General features: G+C 38.0%; 5 protein-coding genes and 2 non-coding genes across 12 annotated transcripts; 2 read left to right on the top strand and 5 right to left on the bottom strand.

Annotated features, from left to right (window-relative positions):
• Positions 1–70: 70 nt before the first annotated feature.
• Positions 71–143, bottom strand: AT2G45020. Its single transcript has one exon. It is a non-coding gene; the product is annotated as a tRNA-Arg (tRNA).
• Positions 144–194: 51 nt separating this feature from the next.
• AT2G45010 (PLAC8 family protein) lies at positions 195–2,202 on the bottom strand. Of its 2 annotated transcripts, NM_130066.3 has the most exons (4): positions 1,899–2,202; positions 1,185–1,299; positions 757–1,025; positions 195–678 (listed from the first exon to the last, which is right to left on the bottom strand). In NM_130066.3, the coding sequence occupies exons 1-4, from the start codon at positions 2,007–2,009 to the stop codon at positions 439–441; spliced, it is 735 nt and encodes a 244-aa protein (NP_566033.1). In that variant the 5' UTR covers positions 2,010–2,202; the 3' UTR covers positions 195–438. The 2 variants fall into 2 exon arrangements, with proteins under 2 accessions (NP_566033.1, NP_973690.1); NM_201961.2 differs by having other exon boundaries at positions 197–678; positions 1,185–2,202.
• Positions 2,162–6,037, bottom strand: EMB2766 (structural constituent of nuclear pore). Its single transcript, NM_180098.3, has 9 exons — positions 4,428–6,037; positions 4,050–4,137; positions 3,855–3,930; positions 3,649–3,771; positions 3,403–3,480; positions 3,047–3,150; positions 2,780–2,867; positions 2,602–2,700; positions 2,162–2,514 (listed from the first exon to the last, which is right to left on the bottom strand). The coding sequence occupies exons 1-9, from the start codon at positions 5,896–5,898 to the stop codon at positions 2,422–2,424; spliced, it is 2,220 nt and encodes a 739-aa protein (NP_850429.1). The 5' UTR covers positions 5,899–6,037; the 3' UTR covers positions 2,162–2,421.
• AT2G44993 (uncharacterized protein) lies at positions 4,715–6,116 on the top strand (the record flags this gene model as incomplete). The annotated part of the gene is made up of 2 exons (NM_001337113.1): positions 4,715–5,806; positions 6,030–6,116. 2 exons carry the CDS (start codon positions 4,715–4,717, stop codon positions 6,114–6,116), a joined length of 1,179 nt encoding a protein of 392 aa, NP_001325088.1.
• Positions 6,117–6,375: 259 nt separating this feature from the next.
• Positions 6,376–7,952, bottom strand: AT2G44995. The gene is made up of 3 exons (NR_143773.1): positions 7,668–7,952; positions 7,087–7,173; positions 6,376–6,624 (listed from the first exon to the last, which is right to left on the bottom strand). It is a non-coding gene; the product is annotated as an other RNA (non-coding RNA).
• A 480-nt stretch (positions 7,953–8,432) lies between these two features.
• CCD7 (carotenoid cleavage dioxygenase 7) lies at positions 8,433–11,169 on the bottom strand (the record flags this gene model as incomplete). Of its 3 annotated transcripts, NM_130064.5 has the most annotated exons (7): positions 8,433–8,529; positions 8,785–8,864; positions 8,959–9,374; positions 9,502–9,777; positions 9,884–10,015; positions 10,102–10,230; positions 10,357–11,169. In NM_130064.5, 7 exons carry the CDS (start codon positions 11,126–11,128, stop codon positions 8,433–8,435), a joined length of 1,902 nt encoding a protein of 633 aa, NP_182026.5. The 3 variants fall into 3 exon arrangements, with proteins under 3 accessions (NP_182026.5, NP_001324720.1, NP_001318427.1); NM_001337112.1 differs by lacking the exon at positions 8,433–8,529 and having other exon boundaries at positions 8,603–8,864; positions 10,357–11,146; NM_001337111.1 differs by lacking the exon at positions 8,433–8,529 and having other exon boundaries at positions 8,721–8,864; positions 10,357–11,116.
• A 2,210-nt stretch (positions 11,170–13,379) lies between these two features.
• Positions 13,380–17,881, top strand: ASG3 (SNF2 domain-containing protein / helicase domain-containing protein; the record flags this gene model as incomplete). Of its 3 annotated transcripts, NM_001337110.1 has the most annotated exons (17): positions 13,380–13,607; positions 13,735–13,742; positions 13,822–13,900; positions 13,998–14,149; positions 14,282–14,413; positions 14,636–14,816; positions 14,933–15,068; positions 15,168–15,285; positions 15,395–15,484; positions 15,569–15,676; positions 15,758–15,958; positions 16,080–16,205; positions 16,282–16,907; positions 16,979–17,124; positions 17,205–17,369; positions 17,496–17,610; positions 17,687–17,881. In NM_001337110.1, 17 exons carry the CDS (start codon positions 13,385–13,387, stop codon positions 17,709–17,711), a joined length of 2,631 nt encoding a protein of 876 aa, NP_001323711.1. The 3 variants fall into 3 exon arrangements, with proteins under 3 accessions (NP_001323711.1, NP_973689.2, NP_182025.2); NM_201960.3 differs by lacking the exon at positions 13,735–13,742 and having other exon boundaries at positions 13,385–13,607; positions 13,811–13,900; positions 17,687–17,872; NM_130063.2 differs by lacking the exons at positions 13,735–13,742; positions 17,687–17,881 and having other exon boundaries at positions 13,385–13,607; positions 13,811–13,900; positions 13,998–14,131; ... (2 more) ...; positions 15,879–15,958; positions 17,496–17,614.

Here is a 17,881-nt window from a genome sequence, read left to right as displayed (position 1 = left end):
AAATGTGAGGGAACAAAAAGTCGGGTAAAATTCTAATTTGTTTTCGTCAGCTTCAGTAAAATTAGAATAGCACACCCGGTGGGACTCGAACCCACAATCGCTTGATTAGAAGTCAAACGCCTTATCCATTAGGCCACGGGTGCTTGTGTAATTACTTTGAAGTTTTATAATAAAAAAGAACAAAATAACGAAATACGAAACAAATTTACCAATCATGCAGTGTTTAATCACAAAATAGTTTTCTTCCTTCTTCCAAGAGATTCAATGAAGTCATGAATTTAAGTTCTGTAAAACTTAAGAGTACTATTGAACTTGTTCTTAGAACAAACTTTTGCATATTTAAAACCTAAGGACAATAGAGTCATCTGGTACGAAAACTTCTCTGCACAGAAAAAACAGCTTAAAGCATAAGCAGCAGAGATTAATAAGGAACGTTTCCTATAGAGGGACCATCTCGAGATCATTGTGTTGGCTTTTGGCAGATGATGGGGATGAGGACGAAGAAGATGAAGCGTCTCTTCTCTCCTCAGTGTTCATCTCTTGAACTGGGGGAGGATCCATAGTAGTTGATGATGAGGCTTCTGTATCAGAAAGATGATTCTTCATCTCCCTGTGTTCCTGGCACAAAGCACACCAGTGCAAGCAACAGTGAACCATGCAATGATCACAAGGCGCATTCTGCAAAATAATCACAAAGATCAATCAGAGATAATATCTGATATATGAGAACGATCTGATGTGGGATTTTTACTTTACCTTGAGATGATATTTCTTCTGGAGTTCTTGGCGGAACAAGCCTGAATAGATTCCACACATCCACCAAGCAAAGAAGAGGCCTTCGCAGATCACAACTGTTGTTTGTGGATCAATGTAGCCACTGAAGAGTGCGGTTACTGCTGCAAGTGCCATACCTCCTTCGACACATACAGCATGGCATACACATGGTTGGGTCCAAGGAATCTCTTCCCTCACAGCTTCAATGTTACGCCCAAACAGAACACACGGACAAAAGAGACCAGTCCTGCCTGCAAAATCATACAATAGCATTGATTCAAAGTGTCCCTTAGGTGCATATTGAACTACAATGGAAACGTTTCGCCAAAGTAATAGGGAACTCATGCACAAGAACAAGTGATTAAGAATCATCTGTTTGGACAGTTACAAAACAAAGAGGAAAAACTTACAGCTCTCTGGATCTTCAGCACAACCAAAAATGCCGGTGGTCCAGTTTTCATCAGAAGGAGGTTCATAGGTTTCAGGTAGAACTTGCATACATTCATGGCACTTGCGGACATTCAACTGTAAACAATTTCAAAAACAGAAAAAGCAGTAGAGTGGTTGTAATACATGACGCCACACTACAATGACTACCATAGTGAGAGCAGAAGAAATTCAGAGAAAGATTCTAGTTTCTTGATTCCATCACACATTCTTATAAGGAAGCTCAAAGGAACGTACACTACTAGTACTCTAGGCTTATTTTAATAGTTGCTTGATGAGACTAGACTAATCAGTGTTGATACATAAAACTTTAAAACAGGTAGTGGTGCCAATAAGAAATCGCTATATGTTCATGTCACAACAGATATGCACTACTAGAATCTATATCACATCACAAGGATCTAATGCACGGAGAAATTCAAGATTGATCAAAGAAATCAAATCAACAGAGACTAGTTACACTATTCCTCAATCAAACAGGACAAAAATTTCATCTCTAAGACCTCATCGAGAGGTGGAGATCGACACAAACAACAATCGGGATCAACAAGAACTCTACCACCACAGATTATCAAAGCCATCAAATCGATTAAGGTACAGATCTAAAGGAATTACGAGATCGGAGTTCTCTAGAAACGTGCGTTAAGAGTAATGCAGGGAGGGAGAATCTAACGTACCTGAGGAACATCAATGGGCTGATTGAGTTCACCGGGTGTGATATCTTCTTCGACAGGAGCCTGCTCTTTCCTCAATTTCACGTAACGCGAACTGGCGTTTCCATCCGCCATCGAAACCGGTCAAGAGAAATATAATAATCTCTGAAGATCTTTCACCAATGAGGTCGCCGGAATCCAAGAACTGGAATTTTCTCTCTAACAACAACGTTTTGTTTCGATACGCGTGAGTCGTCGTGACTCGTCTATATCCATGTGAGAAAGTCTTCTCATGATTAAGAAAACAAATCCGAAAGATAGACGCCACGTCGTCGTTTTACCCTCTTTAGGCGGTGTACATTGTGATGAAAAAGTAATTAGAAGAAACTTGGGATAACAACAACAAACTACCAGTCAATCAATAGTGTTCAATGATACAAATATTTATGGTAAAATCAGACCTCTCTTCTTTTTCATAGAAAAAATAACACGAAAACTACAAGAAGATAATCCATTTCCTGAGATTATGTGGTTTTTGTAATTCTTATCAAGACATCCAGTGCTTTGGAGCCATCAATTCACGATCTCCACCCGAACCTTGCAATGCGATTTTTTGAATCCGAGAAGAGAATTCCTCTGCCTGTTCAATGTTCAAATAAATGTTGCAAGTTAAAACACAATTGTAGTTATTGTAACAATGCGTAGAAGACAAATTTAAAAAACTTACTTTCTCATCAATCCACATTAAGGAACTGAGTTGATTGTTCAAGATTCTGACAACTACATCAAGTGGACTCATCCCATCTATCGCTTCAAGTTCTCCACCCTGTTTCCACACAAACATGTTTATGATGTATGTTCCCAGCAAAAGCAAACGAATAGTATATGATAAGTTACTGCGTTACCTGGTTTGCATTTACGGATTGTATAATCGATCTGATTTGTTCAGTCATATGCTCCAGTTCTCTTTCTACTAGCTCAGACTGTTCATACCTGGGATGAAAAAACAAAGTATATTGTAAGAAAGCATAGAATCAGGATGGGATGCGCATGATAGAGCTAATTCTTCTAAGCATAGATCAAATCATATTTGTTTCCGTGTCTGTGGGTTTTCTTTCATTATTCATCAGAATAATATGAAGCAGAAAGGTAATGATGCAAATAGTTCTCACATTGCATCTCTAGTTGATGCTGCTTCATCGTCCAGAAGTGATTTCCGCTCGTCATTATATATACGCTCAGCCTCTTCCTCCATGCTTTGCAAAGCCTTGTCAACCTTAAACAGAAACAGAGAATCCAAATGATTAGCACAGTGGCTTTGGTATTTGACTTGCCCAATTTCGAATTAAGCGAGGTAGAAGGTAGACAATCTCCATGTCAGATAAAAAAAGAGTGCGACTGAGAGAGATGATGAACAAGAGATATATTGATTTCCCACAGATAAGGCACACATGATTTCCCGCTGCAAGTTACAATCAGAAACCTCATTTAAAGATTAACATAGAGATGTAATAGTTTTATTGCATACCTCTTGCTGATGAGTCTCGATTAATTCCAGCTGTCGTTCCAAGCTAGATTGGGTTTCAACCACTTTTGCAACTTCAATCTGTTTGTTGGTCAAGTACACAAAAAGAATGAGCTAATTATAGAGTAGAGGCCTGTATGAGCTAAACATACAAACTCAGAGGTCAGCTCAGAACAATGTCTCTGAAGAAAGATTCATAACGGAAAGAAATTTTAACAGAGACTCCATAATATGACAAAGTTTTTTCACCTCAAGTCTCAAAAGAACATCACGGTTTTGCAAGATCCGCTTATCCCACTCTGCTATTGCATTTGCCTGTTTCCGGAATCTCCCTGTGCGCTCTTGTAGCTCAGTATTCCACTCCTTGATAATCTACAAATAACCAGCATTTTTGAATATTATATATATAACATGGCTAAAAGGATAAATGTAGAAGAGGGAAAAGATCTATCTACCTCCTCAACAGTTTTGCCAGTTATTTCAGATGGCAACTTTGGAGAACCAGCCACTGGAGCAACAGCTGTGCTCGTCCTAATAAATAACAAGAAACATATTAAAGTAACATCAGCAACAACATAATCAAGGTGAATGTAGAACATGTACAGCCGTTTTGGTCATTATGTGCTGGTCAAAATATGAAAAAAGCATACCCACTACTTGAAGGAACAACAAGAGTTGTCTGTGTTGTAGTAGCAGAACTAGTAGCAGGAGCAGTAGTAGAAGTCGAAGATGGGAGACCTGAACAACAACAATATTTCCTTCAGAAAGAAAAGAAAAAACTATAGCTTCTGATCGGTAAAACAACTGGGCAGGTATATATGTATTCATGTCATAGACTATAAGCAGAAGGCAAGCCAAAGCATAATAACGCGTATATATAGATTAAGGTAGATCAAGTACATCGATCACATATCTAATCCTAATCAATGATTCCCATAATTCTCTAAATTGTTATTCCTAATCATCGTAGCAAATGGGATAGGCAAAATCACAAACAAATCCTGAGACAAAACATAAAAACAACTTACTGAATGAGAATGCAGGACTAGTAGTTTGTGGTTGTGAAGATGATGCAGGTGTTGATGTCTTCGGTACAGCAAACCCAGTAAAAGAGTTCGTAGATCCAGTGGCAGGAGTCGAGCTAGCCAAACCAAATCCTGTAGTACTGAATGTAGCAGCGGAGCTAGCCGGAGTGGTGTTGGTTGCAGATGAAGTCACACCAAAAGAAGGGAAAGCCATTGTAGAAGCGGGAGCTGAAGAAGCTGGTGCACTAGTAGCAGCCGGAGTCGAAGAAGAAGTAGTAGTGGTGGTTGCAATGGAAAACACTGCTCCGGATGTGCTAGATGCAGGTGCTGCGGAGCTTCCGGTTGAAAGGTTAAAACCTGAATTGGCGGATGTACCAAATGAGAAGGAGGACGAAGATGAAGCCGTTTGTGGAGGAGCAGAAGGAGTGGTGGAGCTGGTGGTCGAACTTGCAGTGCTTTTCAAGAAAGAGAACCCGGTAGAAGCGGAGAATGGAGAAGCTGAGGCATTCGAGGTATTGGATGTAGATGAGGAATTGAAGGTGGATACTCCAAACGGGGATGGTGAAGAAGTTGTTGCGCCTGACGAGGAAGATGCAAAGAGAGACGGAGTTGAACCGGCTGAAGAAGACGAACCAAAGAACGGTGAAGAACCGGTAGCTCCAAAGATTGACGGTGAGGAGCCAGAGGCTGATGAGGCAACACTGAAGGAAGGTGACGAGCCGGTAGCTCCAAAGATGGATGATGAGGAGCCAGGTGCTGATGAGGCCACGCTAAAGGACGGTGTTGCGCCGGTGGCTGATGATGGCGCGCCGAAAAGAGGAGATGTTGAAGTAGCGGCGGATGAGGATGCTCCGAAGAGAGAAGAATTAGAGGCGGAGGCAGATGAAGGAGCAGAGAATAAGGAAGGGGAAGATCCAAAGAGAGGTGTTGAACCACTGGCTGGAGCAGCTCCGAATGGAGATGACGATGGAGTTGCGGCGGAAGAAGCGGGAGCTCCAAATAGAGATGACGATGGAGTTGCGGTGGAAGAGGCCGAGGAAGTTACAAATCCGAAAGGAGAAGAACCAGGAGCAGCTGAAGAAGCATTGGTGGTAGATGAACCAAACAGCGACGGAGCAGGAGCAGATGAAGAAGCGGCGGTTCCAAATCCAAACGATGGAGTTGTGGAAGCAGGAGTCACGGAGGCAGAAGATCCGAATCCGAACGATGGAGTCGATGAAGAAGCAGAAGAACCGAATCCGAAGGAAGGAGTAGAGGAAGCTCCGAATCCAAACGATGGAGTAGTGGAGGAAGCAGGAGTTGATGATACGGAGGATCCGAAACCGAATCCGGTGGAGCTAGGGTTTGAAGATTGGTTAAAGGAGAAAGATAACGGAGAAGTGGTAGATGAAGCAGAAGAGGAATTAGTTGCAGAAGAAGATCCGAATGAGAATCCTCCAACGGAATTGGATTGACCAAATGGAAACCCCGACATTGCGGGTTATTGATTGATTCTCTCTTCTCTTCTCTTCTCTTCACTGGTTCGTTCTTCTTCGCCGGCGTTTGAGAAATAAGGGGTTTTGCAGAAACCTCTTTCGTACGGAGAGGCTTTGTGGTGAGTCCGAGCGTATGGTCAACGCAACCGGCTTATGGTCAAACGGGAGGGAACAAACAGATAGGAAAAATGTAACTATTCTCGGCCCAGCCCAATAATATATGATGATGACGTGTACTAGACAACGAAAACGGTCCACGTAAGCTGTTCTCTCTGTTGTAATAAGTGTTTAAGAAGAACTAGATGAGAAGTTGCTCGACCCTAAAAATCAAACATAGAGAATAAGAGCAACCACATTGGTTAGTTTCTAAGTAAGGTTTCTATATATTTTTTATTAATTAATTTTGATATTTTTGTAGTTTAGAGATTTTGTAGAGTTTTTGAAAATTTTTTGGTCCATTAGAAAAATCCTTAAGTGAGTTTCTAATAAAACTAAAAAAAAAATTTGAAAAAAATGTGAAAGTGTTTGGGATACATTTGACTCTCAAAACTTGACACAGACTCTACGCTCTCAAAACTTGATACACTCACAAAATTCGACACACAAACTCAAGTGCATCTTCACACGACCATAGCCTATACACTTATACACAGAACAGAACAATACTTGCATGTGCTTGCTATTTATGCTTCCTTGCACTCTTGCATCTCGACAGGGACATCATCCTTAAAACGAAGTTAAAATTCATTTAGAACAGAACACAAACCAATCTATTGAAGTTTGAACACGAACACAAACCAATTAGAACAGAGCACAATGAAACCAATTTAGAACAGAACACAAACAACTTAAGATTCATAATCGAACAGAACAAAAACAAGTGAAGAAGCATTAACCGACACAAAAAGACTAACTTTCAAGACATAAAAGACACCATTCAAGCATTTGACAACATGTCAGTGATAAGTTTGTTCTTTAAAGCCATTTCAAGATCACTAAGCGGCCCTGTAAGGTATGTAAAAGTATATAGAAGATGACACAAAGTAACATAAAGACAGAATAACAAACAAGATCTGTCATTCTACAGTTGGTTTCAATCGCGTGCTTACAAGTTTGAACCTCAATAGAAAAAGCTAAACAAAAATCAACTTGAAAGATTTTTAACTGACATTAGAGATTGTTGTTACCATTTAATTGCAGAAACAAGTAGAGTGAGAAAAGTATTGTTCCAAGCTCAAGAACTTAAAGAATGTAGTCTGCAATTCTACATACACCTGAAAATGACAGCTCTCAAGATTTCAGTAAGAGTACAAATGCTTAACGGTCAATACAACAATCAAACTACTCTTCAACGTTTAGATGAGAAAGAAACACTTAATAGTAATGTGTCACATAAGGACCATATAACCGAAAATAATGGCATATGGACCAATTGTTCATCAAAAGCCACAAAAGAAATGCATAAACCAATCTAATAATATTCTAGTTACTAGTCTCTATACTTACTAAGCACTATAAAAAACAAAGGCTTTTCCATGAGAATTGCAATTCTTCTTCGATAGCAGAAGCATGGTCATGTTCATGTGAATAAACGTATAAACCTTAACATACTTTATGCAGATATTCTATAATTTCTTAAACAACAGAAGTTTAAAACAATGCGTAGAGAACACCATATTTCCAAACAATGCGTAGAGAAAAGGCTATAATTGTTGTGAAAGTTAAGCAAGTTATTGTATGATCGATCAATGACAAGAGAGACACTCACCGGAATTCTATCTGGATACTTCTCTTTAATCCAAGCAGCCTCCACCCTACTCTTTTCTGAAGCTTTTTGCCACTCCTTTCGATTTGGTTCGAAGAATCAATTTAGTGAACAACCTCGTCGTCGATCATCATCCCGGCGGTTGAAAATTGAGTACATGGCGGTTGAAAATTGAGTACATGTGGCTCTTGTCTCCCGATTTCATGGTCGATACGCCGAAGTTTGTAATCGAAAGGGATCGATTGGAATCACCTAATTTTCGTCGGAGAACCAAAAGAAAAGAGAAAGGACAAGAGGAAAGAGAAACACGTTTTTTTCTTTTTTGTTTTTTTTTTTATAAAATTTCATCCTATCATTTTTAGTCATAACACTTCAGAAAATCCTAAAAATCCTAAAATTAGGAACGATCCTAACAATTTTATTGGGTTTTCCTTTATTTTTGGACTTTTATTCTTTACGATTTTAGATTAGAAACCCATTAGAAACACTGATGGACATAGTCTAAGAACTAGATGAGAATCAAACATTGTTTCTGTTTTAAAAATTTAGGCGACACCAAAATGAAGTTCAAAGTTAACGTTTTTTTATTTATTAAACGAAAAAAAAAAAAAAAAAGTTAAACGTTATGAGCCCCATGAAGATTCAATGCAAAATGGTATTGATACTCTCTAGTTTTTTTTTTTGTCAAAAATACTAATCTAATGAAATATGAAAAAAATTAAGAATGTTTTGATAGGAGCATATTAATGGTATATGTAATTAGTTATTTTATTTGTGTGAAAGGTGAAAAGCAATATTTCTATCAAAATAAAAAGAATGTACACAAATAATGTAATTGATTTTTGCTATATACACTTTGTTTACACTATATATAGACTTTCAGTTTGTTAATTACACTATACACTTTGTTTATACTATAGTACAATAACTATATATGGCTTCTGTAACACCTTTTCCTTACAAAATTTCTAACAGAAAAAAATATCATAAAATTGCTAGCCCATAAAATTACATTATGTACAAATAATAATCAGATAAAATAATTATCAACAAAATTCAGTCGCTAGCCCATAAACCATGAAAACCCATCGGAAACGTCAAATTCCTCGGAACCTCTAACCTCGACACGACCGCATCGGATTCACCGATCTTCTTAGCATCCAAAATCACTAGGTAACATCTCTCCACCGAAACCGCATACTATAAAAATAGCAAATGACAAATTTGTATCAAATATACGCACAACATGCATATCTAAAAGAGAAAAAACGAAAGTGTTGATATATATACGTACCTCGACCACGACAATGTAACCATCGTCCTCTTCTTCTCCTTCTTCAACAGAGTTTTTTGGGACAAACATGGGCTCACCAACGAATCTTCTAGCTCCGGTAGACCAAGTACGGACGAGGTTTGAGTCTAAGTCAAATTTCACGACCATGTCGAATGGAAAATGGGGAAGTTCACTTCGAGTTCCCGACGAGGCAGCAGAGTACATGTACTTGTTCTTTTTTCCGGACCAGGATGAGTTTATAACCGGAAAATCTGACGGCTTGTTCCACCCGTTTAGAGGCTCTACATCACAACTATTGCAGTTTCCGGTAGAGTCCAAAGTCATAGACACCTTAACTAGATGAGGGAGTAGTTTGTCGTCGCCACGGTTTAGATTCATAACAGAAGGATCCAGCTTGTTGCTTTGCCAATCATAGCCTATAAGAATTTTTTTGAAAAAATGTTCAATAGCTGTCGTTTGAACACCCTAAAAGCCCTAACTTGTGAAAGAGGTTATTTCGAAATAGTCTTATATAGGTTTGTATTTGGTGACTTCTTAACTTACCAAACATTTTCTGGAAATCGAACCATCGGTAAGAACAAGCGGAAGCTTGTATCTGAATCTTTAAATCGCCGTTATCCTCTCTAGTCTCATAAGCGTTTCCGGAGTGTATTAGCCATAATTGAGAAGACACTTCGACAGGAACTCTCCAGTCTCGACCTCCCCTAGAATATTTATCAGAAAACCTAGGGAGAATATAAATCGGAGAACTCTCGTTGCTTGGGTTTAACGATAACGCTGATACCATTGGTGACATTCCGCACATAGCCGCTATGGAACCTGCGTGTGTATATTTTACATCATCAGATTTCTTGTAACGCAAGTATTATTCTTCGTGTACGTAAATGACTTGAAACAGAACTTATTACTATCAAGATAACTTTACCTATTGGATTAAGCTTGACTCGGTTGGCAAAGAGTATGTAGTGAGTATCCGTGAATGCCCAATCATGAATCATCATATGATCATCGATCTTGAATTCTTTCGTTTGTATCAACTTGAATTCCGAATCATACTCTGTAAATAGTTAATTGCCATTACAACTACAATAATAATAAAATACTATTTTCATAATGTTTTTAAAGAATTAAAAGATTATTTACCACAAAATGTGAAGTTGCTTCGAGGTAAAAGCATATCTTCAGCGTTGCAAGTGACCGTTAAAAGTCTTTTTCTTCGACCGTCGACTTTGTAATGTGACAAGAACCGTTTCGGTGGCATCTTAAATACACCTACATATTTGAATAAAAAGTTTTACTATATAGTTTTGTTGCATTAATTAATTTTACGCCGCTGTCTGAATAAAGGACTACATACTTTAAGTTATTTTAACTTTACTACTTTAACATAAACATTACCTTGAAGTATGGGTTTCAACAAATCTGCGGCTGTGTCCCATATATCATGACCAGATAAATCTCTGTCGGAAGAATCATCATCATCACAAGATTCACAACCGTTGTTCTCGACGTTAAATCTTCCGACGGTATCCAACGATCCAGATTCAATCTCGTACGGTTCACCACCTTCCCATAAACAAAGCAATCGCCCAGCCCATTTCAAAACGCTAGTATTAGCCACGTTTTTCATCACTTTCGTGTTTCCAAATCTCTTCCCTCCTTTCAACACCGAGAAAGGACCTCTATGAGTGAACCGCCACGTGTCAGTTACAGGATCGTGCTCTTCTTTTTTAGCTTCCGTTTTAACGTACTTCGCCGTGAAAGTGGCTTTCCGTTTGTTACCGTCGATGTGAAACGCACGGAGATAACCGTGACCGTCTAAAGGATGAACCGTTGAGCCATGGTCGTCAGTAAATAGTCCTGGACCGGCTAAGTAGTATGTACCGGAAGGGAAGTTAACCGGTATTGAACCTTCGATTGGTTTAATTACGACCGGTTCGATAGTCTCGGAACGTTGTGACACGAATAAAGATTGGTAATCACGGAAAGCTGAAGACGTGGACTCGTCGAGGATGGTACCGGTACGTCCTAAACCGGTGTCTGGTATAGATATTGATATTGCGGCTCGTGGAGGTGCAAGCGGTGGCGGAGTTTGGTGATGATGAATCGGTGGAGATTTTAGCGGTGGAAGAAATTTCGGCGGGATAGGGAGAGACATTTTGGTCAACATTTTTTGAAATATGCAAATTATAGTATAGTTTTCTATGATACACGCAAAGCATATGTTATATATATATATAGATTTTATACCAAACAAAGATTGAGTGAATAAAATGGATACGTCATACGTGGCTGTATGCATGTTTAGGAACTATGGTGGGGTAGAAAAAGTTGAGTGATTTTGTGGAAGACATGAGCAAATTTGGACATGAAAGAAAAATTCGAAAATGGCAGACATGATACTAAGCCATTGCTTTATGTTGTTTAATATAAATTTAAATTAGTGATTAGAACTTGGAAGTGAGTATTATTGCGTCACACGACACATGTACCGTTAATCAATTGGTATATTTTTAGTTGTTGCTCATGAAACTAACAAAATTATTGTCAATAGATTCACTCATAATATTGAATAGTTGGTTATAAGAAATACGTGTACATCAAGATAGAAAGATTGGAGCAGACAACAAGAACCGAGAAGTACTGATCACCGACACTTCTCAAGTTGATCCTAATGATAGATATGGACATTTTATGTTGTATGTATGTGTCTTGTGGATAATTATGTTGTAATCAAATAAAAAACTAATAAGAGTTCCCTTTTTATTACAAGTAATAATCAATACTTGTATAAAATTTCCACTAACATCGATTCATTTTGTGCGTTAATCTCATTGGCTAAATCAACTAATATTTTGTTTTAATGAAGCTTCAAATCGACCCACTTCGATTATAATAAAATACTTTTTGCGAGTTGGGACTGAAACATTATTAAATTGTTAAAGAAACTCATTATGGTTTCGGATTTCAACGTTAAAATCATAGAACCCTCATTCATATGTCTTCAGTTTGGAGAACATTTAGAGACAAGTCTTCGGAACAATGATCTTCAATAAACAATGTCAAACCAAAGGGCGCCCATATTTTATAAATTACAAGTTACGCCATGATATCAATCTACATGTTTTTGAACGTTATGATATTAATTAGCTGGTTAGATACTTGATAAATATGTGGAGTTGGCAGTTATGAACCGTTGAACGTATTCTTTATACTTTTATAGATAGGAGTTTGCAAGTATTTACATGCCAAGCAATCCGATTTTTTTGCATTAATTAATTAAAATTTTGCAAACTCTAAACTTTGGTAGTATTATTGAGATAAAAGTATGGTACTAACTAGTTTGATAACTAAAAATACCCAAATATTGCATATACAAAATCTTGTAAATTATGTATGTCAACTAGTATCTTCTAAATTTTACACCATCGAGATGGCATGAATGAAACAGTTTTCGCCAATTACTATCTTTTAAAAGTCGTATTTCTTGGTTACACGCAAAACCAATTTTGTTGCGATTGGTCGATGAGACATGGTCAAATAATAATGCAAATATAGATTATTTCAGAAATTGTTGGATTACGTAACCTACATGACCAGCCGAATGATTTTATCATGTATTATCCATCCACGCATAAATACAGTTTAAATCACAAAAATATGAGCACAAATCGTGAGTATAATTAAGAGCAAAATTTACTTATGGTATACGGCAGTAAAATGGATGTGTGATATGTGTTGGGAACATAGAGATGGATTCCTTGGTACCATTAAGCAGCACTCGAGGAGTTTTAAGAGTGAATGGAGGAGTAATGGTGGGAGAATATTAGTGCTACCAAAATATTTAAAATCAAAAAGAGTGTTATTAAAATGATTATAAGTTTGATTAAATGTTTAATATTTGACCATATTGCCAACAATGGAATTAAAGGTGATTGAGCGTAGGTCCTTCGTGTCTCTCTTCTCATCATTTGAGCCGTCGATGCCGAATCTGCTGACGTCACACCATCCACACCACTTGTCTGTATTTTGGAAGCTTTGTGATTATTTCCCCAAATGGACTTTCATATAATTATCTTAGTATTTCCCCTTATGATTTATTTTATAGCACCTAAAATGATTTGTTAACGAATTATATTCGGCCAACTTCATGTCGGAAATCCATTTTAGTAATTTCTCGAGTAAAATAAAATAAATATAAGTCGTTTATCAAATTTTTTTATTTTTTTTTTATAAATAAATCAATATATTTGGTCAATCTAAATTATTGTTTAAAACAAAAATCTAAAGTCAATAAAAAAACGAGAGACGAAAATAAACGACGTCGTTTATTGAGCTTCTATTTTCCTTTTCCGGTCTTAGTTAATTCCCGGTTCAACCGGTCTCGGTTCTTTTCCTCGAAACGGTAGCGTATGACGAAGAAAAAATGTCAAAAGAGAGTTCACCGCCAAAAGTCCCTTCCACGACGATGGAGTATGAACGGCGACTTGAAGCGGCGGCGGAAATTATACTCGAGAAGGAGGCGAAATTTAGCAACACACCTCCGGATTGTAGTGAATTTGGGGTCACGGCGACTCTAAAGCCTCACCAAGTCGAAGGTGTCTCTTGGCTTATACAGAAATATCTACTCGGCGTCAATGTCGTTCTCGGTTGGTCTTCGAATCCATTTCAGTTCCTTATTTGTGCTCAAGTTTAGGATAGTTCGATTAAATTAATGCAAAAATCAAAGTAACCGAACTTCGATTAATCCATGTATGGTTTTGTTTCTATTTGCAGGAGACGAGGTACTTCCATGATTCCATCGTTTTGAAATGTTATCCTTGATTGTGTTTGTGTATTAGTCTAATTGAAGAATTGGACCAGATGGGATTGGGAAAGACTCTCCAAGCAATCTCTTTCCTGAGTTATTTGAAGTTTCGTCAAGGCTTGCCTGGGCCATTTCGTGAGTCAATGAGATCTGCTTGTTACATTTTCTGATTCAGTAGGAAATTTCTGATGTCATATGGGTGTTAATAAAGGTTCTAATTAATATGTGACAGTGGTGCTATGTCCCTTAAGTGTAACGGATGGTTGGGTATCAGAGATAAATAGGTTCACTCCAAATCTTGAAGTTCTTAGATATGTTGGCGATAAGTATTGCCGTCTGGATATGCGTAAGTCAATGTATGATCATGTCAAGAAGAGTTCTAAGGTGAGTTTTGAACTTAGTCTTTCATATAGTAAAGTGAGAGTCAAAAAGAAATAGTCTTTGGGTAACTTCTTATGAACTTGGGGTTTGAAAGTTTTGTGTTTTATTTATAGCCTTCTTCTATTTTGTTGTCAGGGACATTTCTTACCATTTGATGTATTGCTGACAACATATGACATAGCATTGGTGGATCAAGACTTTCTTTCTCAAATTCCTTGGCAATATGCTATAATTGATGAAGCTCAAAGACTCAAGAATCCTAACAGTGTATGGTTCACTTATGTCTAACTTTACAATCCATTGACTTGTGCACTGAATGATAGATCTTTAGTTGCTAGATGTCATATGGTATTACTGTATCATAATAGACCTTCTTTAGGCTTCTATAGTTAAAAAACTGTCTGGCTAGTAATTAGGTTGTACGTGTCCTGGCTGTATGAACATTTTATCCTGGGAAATCATCTAAGATACAAGTTGGCTATGTCACAGGTTCTGTATAATGTCTTACTTGAGCAATTCCTCATTCCACGACGTCTCTTGATTACTGGCACACCTATCCAGAACAATCTTACCGAACTTTGGGCTCTGATGCATTTTTGCATGCCACTAGTTTTTGGGACACTGGACCAGTTCCTTTCCGCATTCAAAGAGACTGGGGACGGTCTATCAGGTTCGCTGGCACTAGCCATATAGTGCGCTAAGCACTCTGACATTTTTGTGTGGATATTCATTCGGAAGAGGTAAGAGTTCTAAACTAACTTGTGTGTTTCCTATGTGTTAAAACAGGTCTTGATGTATCTAATGACAAGGAAACATATAAGAGTCTGAAGTTCATCTTAGGTGCCTTTATGCTGAGGCGTACAAAATCTTTGCTCATTGAGTCTGGAAATCTGGTGCTGCCACCTCTCACGGAGCTAACTGTGTAAAATCTTGCACCTTGTATAGCTAATCCTTTCCTCTAAAATTATTTGCGGGTGCTCTATTGATATTGTATGATTATTGTTCTGTACTTTTATGATAGAATGGTTCCGCTCGTCAGTCTTCAAAAGAAGATATATACTTCCATTTTGAGGAAAGAGCTTCCAGGGCTTCTTGAACTGTCTTCTGGAGGATCAAATCATACGTCTTTACAAAATATTGTGAGTTAGTTTCTGATGTTTATTATCACTTAACTCTTATTTCATAAATTGTATGTTTAGTGAAATATATGTGATTTTTGTTTATCTCCCTATCTATTTCCTTGAGCAGGTGATACAGCTAAGAAAAGCATGTAGCCACCCTTACTTATTTCCAGGTATCGAACCAGAGCCTTTTGAAGAGGGTGAACACCTTGTTCAGGTATCCCAATTGTTCACTAACACCTCGCTATAAGTTTTCATTGAATAAAAAAGGTTTTGTTCACTAATAATTGCGTTCTGACAGGCAAGTGGTAAGCTTTTGGTTTTGGATCAATTGCTCAAAAGGCTCCATGATAGTGGCCATCGTGTCCTCCTCTTTTCCCAAATGACCTCAACACTTGACATTTTGCAGGTTTTCTTATAGAGCTATTTTTTGTTCTATAACATCTGTGCATCATTGACTACACTGACATGTAGCTTATAACAAATACAGGATTTTATGGAGCTTCGTAGGTATTCGTATGAGCGCCTTGATGGATCAGTACGGGCTGAAGAACGTTTTGCTGCGATAAAGAATTTCAGCGCGAAAACAGAAAGAGGATTGGATTCTGAAGTTGATGGAAGCAATGCCTTTGTTTTCATGATCTCTACAAGAGCAGGGGGAGTCGGTTTGAATCTTGTTGCTGCTGATACTGTTCGTTATTTCTGGCTTTTGTTTTTCCATATTATTTCTTGCGGAAATGGAATACATCGGCATAGAGAAAGATAAATATGATTTGTTTCTAGTGCTTATTCAAGTGCTTTTGAATATGCAGGTTATATTTTATGAACAAGACTGGAACCCACAGGTGGATAAACAAGCTTTGCAACGAGCTCATCGAATTGGACAAATCAGTCATGTGCTGTCTATAAACCTCGTTACTGAACATTCTGTGGAAGAGGTCTGTGACTGTCGTAGTGTTTCAAAACACAAAGTCATCAAAAAGCATTATCAAAATCTAAATGCGTGTGTTTCAGGTTATTTTGAGGAGGGCAGAGAGAAAGTTGCAGCTTAGTCATAATGTTGTGGGAGATAACATGGAAGAGAAAGAAGAAGATGGTGGTGATTTGCGGTCTCTAGTGTTTGGTTTACAAAGGTTTGATCCCGAGGAGATTCACAATGAAGAGTCTGATAACCTGAAAATGGTAGAAATAAGTTCTCTTGCTGAGAAAGTTGTTGCAATACGTCAAAACGTTGAACCAGACAAGGAAGAAAGAAGGTTTGAAATTAATTCGAGCGACACTTTGCTAGGAAATACATCATCTGCAAGTCTGGATTCCGAGCTTGATGAAGCTTCTTACCTTTCATGGGTTGAGAAATTGAAGGAAGCTGCACGATCAAGCAAGGATGAAAAAATTATTGAGTTGGGAAATAGAAAGAACTTATCTGAGGAAAGAAATCTGAGAATTGAGGCTGCCAGGAAAAAGGCAGAAGAGAAGAAGTTAGCCACGTGGGGAGCACACGGTTATCAGTCTTTGTCCGTGGAAGAACCGATTTTGCCTGATGATGTTGATTCCAGCTCAGATGCAGGATCTGTTAACTTTGTCTTTGGAGACTGTACAAATCCATCAACTGTCTCTCATGAGCCAGCAATCATATTCAGGTAAAACTTCATTTCAATTGTTCATCTAAAAACCAAACCTCTAAAACTTCCAAATATTGATTTTATGGCAGCTGTGTTGATGACTCTGGAAACTGGGGACGTGGTGGAATGTTTGATGCTCTGTCAAAACTGTCTAATACTGTACCCACTGCTTATCACCGAGCATCCGAGTTTAAAGACCTTCATCTTGGAGACCTGCATCTCATAAAAATTGATGGTCTGCAACTTTTTTTTTTTCTATCTTCCTTTCATTTTCTAACAACATCAAAGAGTTCTCATGTATTTTGTGTTGTGTAGACAATGATGACCAACAAAACACACAAGCAAGCAAGCCTCTTTGGGTGGCAGTTGCAGTTACACAATCTTACAATTCGAGGCGTAAAGTCCCACGTAGTAGCATTTCAATTCCAGACCTTGAAAGTTGCTTAGCCAAAGCTTCATTCTCTGCTTCTCAGAAATCAGGTACGAACTTAATTACTTTCTTTCTTTAAAGTTTCATCATATTTGGAATTATAAACAAAAGTGCTCCCAAAGAGCTTAACACTTGTGTTGTCATTTCTGGTATGGTAATGTTCTCTCCTCAAAAAGCCTCACTCCACATGCCACGTATTGGTTACCAAGACGGATCAGACCGATCTCAATGGTACACTGTTGAGCGTCTTCTTCGAAAATACTCCTCCATCTTCACCGTCAAAATATTCGTGTAAGTTTATATGTGTCGCCCGTCTTCTTTCTTTTGAATAATCCAAAGCAAACTCATTTTTGTTGCTTTCTTGTAGGTACTATTATCGTCGATCTCCCTGAATCACACAATGGGATAGTCTTTTTGACGCTGTAATATAATTTGCTTTTGGTTGTACATGTAACGGTGTCGTTTGTATGTAGAAGGAAGACTTGTAATTGGGCCCAGTAGTGGCCCATATTAATGTATAATTAAATAATAGCCTAATCTTATAATTCAATCTTGATCACTG

This window comes from Arabidopsis thaliana, chromosome 2, assembly GCF_000001735.4.
Source record: "Arabidopsis thaliana chromosome 2, partial sequence".
Classification (NCBI taxonomy): Eukaryota; Viridiplantae; Streptophyta; class Magnoliopsida; order Brassicales; family Brassicaceae; genus Arabidopsis; species Arabidopsis thaliana.
Note: the sequence above shows the minus strand (reverse complement) of the source record. Positions and strands in the feature narration are given on the sequence as shown.